The sequence below is a fragment of the Vigna radiata genome, unplaced genomic scaffold (genome assembly GCF_000741045.1).
Source record: "Vigna radiata var. radiata cultivar VC1973A unplaced genomic scaffold, Vradiata_ver6 scaffold_258, whole genome shotgun sequence".
Classification (NCBI taxonomy): Eukaryota; Viridiplantae; Streptophyta; class Magnoliopsida; order Fabales; family Fabaceae; genus Vigna; species Vigna radiata.
Window position 1 is genome coordinate 469338 of NW_014544143.1, and position 5518 is coordinate 474855.

Here is a 5518-nt window from a genome sequence, read left to right on the forward strand (position 1 = left end):
CAAATGTCCTGGCTTATTTAAAGACTACCTTGATGGGGGAAAGGGCCAAAAACAAATATAACAACTTGGCAAAGAGTTATAACGCAGCAGAAATTCAATCCCCCTTCTTGCGAGAATCTGCGAGGAGCACCAAACAAATAGAACAAAGATAAAATTCAAAGCACAAATAGACACCAACAATTTTTAACATGGAAAACCCCTCAATGCAAGGGTAAAAACCACGAGTCGTTCAGACCAAAGAAAAATCCACTATGATCAATAATAGGGTACAAAAGAATCTCCAATAATAATAATACCAAAAGGTATTTTCAATAAGCCAAATTAAGTAAGCACAAATACTTACAAATGAGAACAAAGAAGATGAAAATTTTCCAAAACAGAGCTGCTGGTGCGGGACTGATTTATCTCAATCTAGACCTCCGATTGACGATCCGAACGGTCAGAATGAAGAACCATATGTCTGGAACCTACTGGCCAAAAATCAGCTCGATCCAATGGTTAACGACTTCACAGTGTCAAAAACACCAGTGCAGGTTTAGGGTTATGCGGGAATGACTTTCTCTCTTTCTTTTTCTCTCACTTGGCTTTTGTCTCTCTTCAAATGACTCTCTTGTGCTCTACTAATCTGACCCATCTCATTTTAACCTAATGAGACATAATGGACAACACTATTTGGGTCTATTCTCCACATAGGAAGGGAGCCCAATACCCCAACATACCTATCCTTGATTCATACATATATTTAATGGGAGAAGCGGCAAACATTTGTCTTTTCCATGTCCATAGCAAATATCTATCCTTAAAGTTTGATTCAAATTGCATTTATCGTCATGATTCTCTGCTAGTTTTCTCCATTGGGAGATCACCTACTGTTTATGGATATTCAAGAAAACAGAAACCTTTGTTGACTCCTAATATCACTATAATGTTTGTGGGTACTGAGAATACATATGGTGAATCCATGGTAGCCAATGATGGTTGGAAACAATATCTGGATCATAAGTGGGACAGAGACGTGGTTTTGGAGGAAACAACCAAGTTTCCTGAACTAACTATGCAAGTATGTAAGTACTTTGTAATCTTTTAATTATAAAAAATAAGATACTTATCAGAATTTTTATATGTTGAATCATGTTCAACAGAATGACCTTAAATGAATTTTGGTATTAGCTATTATATAGAAGCATTGATATTCTTTTATCAACTTGTTTTCTTTGAAATTTCTGGAGTAACTGCAGTCAGAAACAGAACAACAGCCTCACAAGGTCAGCTTTTATTTGGAAAAAGGGAAGGCCCCAAATGTCGTCAAAGCTCTCTCAACACGTTTGGAGAAACGTGGGGTGAGATTATAGTTCTTTGTGTCCAACTTAATATTATATACTTAATATTAATCAGCTCAAACCCAAAAGAAATATAATAAAAGGTATATTTCTCATTATCTCTTGGATATTACTTTCTTAGGCGAATGAAACTTTTTTCGTGCTAGCAATTTCATAATTTCACATGAAGACTCTCCTTTAGAGGTGTTTTTAAATTCATGGAAGAATCTGATCATTTAGCTTCTAATGATTCCTTTACCCTTTTCTATCTGCAAGTTTTTCTCTAATATACTTCAAAATCCATCCTTGTTATGTTCTATATTCTGGTTGATCATTCATAAAAGAGATTGTCATGTGTGTTAGAATGTGATTAAATTATGTATCTATGATGAATTGACTACATGAGTCAAGAAATATATGTAGGAATTTACTCTGCTTAAGTGTAGATTTAAAATAAAGATATATGTTGTATTTTGTTATCTTCATTTAATAGTTTCAAATTTCATTGTTTCATAGCACTTGAAACTAGATTTCTGACTGATTCTCCTTGGTCAGTGTGGGCTAATCATGGGGATGGTATAAGCATACTCCTCAAACTACTGGTGTAAATTGGTAAGAGGAGATATCTCTTCAAATATGGTTAAAATAACCTGAGGTTGTTTAAAATCTCAATAATCAGTATCATACTTGAGTTTTAACTTAAACGGAATATACAATATTTAAGTCTTCTTGTGCATTGTGGATGGAATAGTTCTATTCTATTTATTGAAACTAGTTCTTTGATTTTTGCAGTAAATACAATTGTAGCATATGGCATATAGATGTTGGAATGTCCAGTGGAGTTCTTAATTCAAGACCAGAGGTAAAGCAAATCCGTGACCATAATGTAATTATTCAAAATTTACATAAAAAAAATGTTGTTGAGTCAATATGATTTTACGAAGTAAATTCAGTTTATTATGTAGACAGTTCCTGTTTCTTTATAATCATTATCGACATAACTGTAAAGAGTTCATATTTTCCAGGTTCTAGAAATTATAGATAATNAAGCAAGAGTTATAAGGTGCAAAAGGAACCGACACAGTGAACTTCAAGCTGCTGCATATACTTAAGGGACAAACAAAATGATTTTACAGGTATATTGATTAAAAGTGTATTGATGGTTGTGTTACTTAGTTGAAATGTTGGAAGTAATTGTTACTCATAGACAATATACTTTGGAAGTTGAAANATTNTACCAAATAATGGTTCTCTCCGCCTATTAAATTTATATATAGTTANTGTNTGATTCCATATACTCTTGACGAGAAGATGCTGTAAAACTTAAATATTATGTATGCCCTGATATTTGTTAATTGTTTTTCTATCTTGAAATGTAACTTTAAGCTGTTATAATCAATATTTCCCAACTTGTTNTGAACATTCTTATAGNTGTGGTTCAATTTCATGTCTTGAAAATGATGTATTTCGCACATTAGTGATTTAATTAGTAGGAAGTAGTAGCAAAGTTTTCATTGATAAATTATGATTCCATGAAGGTTCTTCTTTACTGTTTCACTCAGTAATTCTTTCTTTTGCAAATATATTCATGTGAAGAATCAAACCAACACTCTAGTACACTATTCTTTTTTTACTTGCGCAGCTCTTGTCCAGCATTACGTTTCTTTTTCTCATCTCCATTCTATCAAGTCTAGTCTTCTACTTCCTGGTTGGGCTGGAAGATCAATTTAGCTTGTTAATGTACTTTGTGCTCAATTTTTTCATGACTTTGCTGCTGAATGAAGGAATTATGTTAGAATTTCTGGTTGTAGCTTCCTGTTTCACACAACATGAAACAAACAACCTGTCCATGCAACTGGCAGAGCATCACTGTCATTCCCATGAAGTTGTGCCATTCAGCTGCCTCCTTGCAAAGCCAGTACTAGTTTACTTTGCCATGTAACTTCTCTCAATATTTAGTCAACTCTCCCCGGATTGATAGGATAGCAGAATTCCCATTAGAATTTCAATAAAATGATTATTGGTTGTATGATGTGAACATTTAGAAATTAGAATATGGTGTAAGTATCTTTGATCACCTGTAAATTAAAAATTCCTGACGCAAGGATAGATTAGTTGTCTTAGTTTATTTTAATTTTTAGGAAACATTAATTGTATTTTTAATGTTTACAGCTTATATTTAATGTTTATATTTAATTTTGGTTCATTTGTGATAATCAAATAATTTGAATAATAAAAAAATAAATTATTTACATTTTCGGCGGTTTTGACAAAACCTCGGTAAATTTCGACGGTTTTGACAAAATCCTCAGTATTTTCGGTGATTTTCACAAAATTTCTGGTATTTTTAGCGGTTTTCACAAAACCCCCACTAATAGTGACGCAACTTTTTTCAGTAATTTTTCACTGCTTTTTCAGAAGTTTTTCTAATTTCGGATAAAAATGTCCATTTTATAGGTTAGAAAAATTAATCTCATTAGGTATATAAAAAAGAAAATGAAATTTGTCCAAATAAATAAGTACACTAATCAACTCATCCGTTTAATCGGATAAAAAATTAAGAAACATATACATTTGGATATTTGGACAGAAGAAAATGAAAATAGTCAAAAAAAACCTTAAGAATTGATTTGTAGTTGAAGAAAAACAAATAAACATGTTAAATAAAGGAATAAAATGAAATTGGATCTAATAAGACCTTTAATTATTGATGGCCTAAGTTGATCTTATTATGATAAATAAGTAAATAAATTCCAATTAAAAACGAACTACAGATAAATACAATAATAAGAATAAGAGTCTCAATCTCTAAACTTTGGATTATAATTTCTCATAAGGGTAAATATGACACATTTAGTATGTTGTCAGAGCATCATTAGATAATTTTTTTTTCTTTTTAATATATACTTATGCACCTTTTATATTTGGTTATCTTAATTTATTTACTTCATGAAAAATATATGAAATAATAATTTATTTTTTGTGAATGAAAATGTCTATTTATTTAAAACAGCTAAGAACTAAATAAAACTCGACTTAATTTAATTTTAAAAGTATATATCAATTAATTCATTGATTTAATTTATGTTGATAGGCAGCTGTATATTAGAGCCGTCAAAATGGGTTATAATCCGCGAGCCAACCCGGCCCGTCACGGGTTCGGATCAGGTTGGTTTTGAAAAATACAATCCACTTACATGCAGGTCAGATTTCAACCCGGCTCATTTAGACCCGNCTCATGCGGGTTGAACCCGTGGTGAGCCGGGTTGGCCCACCAACCCACCTACCTAATTTTATTTTTTTAATTTATTATTTTATTTATGAAACCCTAAAAAATAAAATATTTTCTTTACTCACTGTGTATACCAAAAAAGTAACCTCTGATCTCACAAATCACTCTCACGGTACTTTCTCTCGTTTAACGGTGCTCACTTCACTGAAATTCTTCAAGGAGCAGGTAAAACACCCTTTCTTTTTTCTCCAATTTTTGTTTTCTCACTTCTCTTTCTTTTTATTTTCAAAAACCCTATAATGACAAAAATAGGGGTTTGCGAATTTGTTTTTTGTTCTGGGAAATTTGAAGACATGGAATGATTTTTTCATATTCACTAGTGCAATCAAGAGAAATGGCATCGGTTATTTTCGCTTATAGGCACCGGTTCCGCAACCGAGACATATGCAGGCGAGGTAAAAAGTCTATCACTTTTTGCCTCAGTTCAGAACCGAGACAAAAAAAATGTATACTTTTACCTCGGTTCAAGTGCAACCGAGGCATTATATGGTATTCCTTTTTTTTTTCGTGGTTGATTCTTATGCCTCGGTTTGAAGTTTAACCGAGGCAATAGAAGGATTTTATTTTTATTTTTTTTACACCAACACGTTAATTATAGAAAATAATGAAACCATTAACCGAGTTCAATGGTGAGATATTTTTCCTAGTACTGTTCGTTTTCACTTAAACAATAAAAACACTCCTTTCCATTCTCTGTTATCTGTCTTGGGTTCTTGTCAGAAACTCAAATTCTAAAGCACAGCTATTTACAAAGCATAACATGATATCATTAAATTTAAATAATGAAACTTCTTTACAATAGCATCATGGTCGTTTAAAAGGAAATAATTTAGAAACCACATAGAGCATCACAAAAATCAATAAATCAGTATTCACCATTAGCTCTCTTGTAACATAAGGAAAAACT

The 5518-nt window shown here is 32.0% G+C and overlaps 1 protein-coding gene across 1 annotated transcript; it reads left to right on the forward strand.

The window, feature by feature from the left end:
- The first annotated feature begins 510 nt into the window (after positions 1–510).
- LOC106755407 (probable sucrose-phosphatase 3b) lies at positions 511–1927 on the forward strand. Its single transcript, XM_022778296.1, has 3 exons — positions 511–1064; positions 1230–1340; positions 1875–1927. Exons 1-3 carry the CDS (start codon positions 659–661, stop codon positions 1925–1927), a joined length of 570 nt encoding a protein of 189 aa, XP_022634017.1. The 5' UTR covers positions 511–658.
- The last annotated feature ends 3591 nt before the right edge of the window (positions 1928–5518 follow it).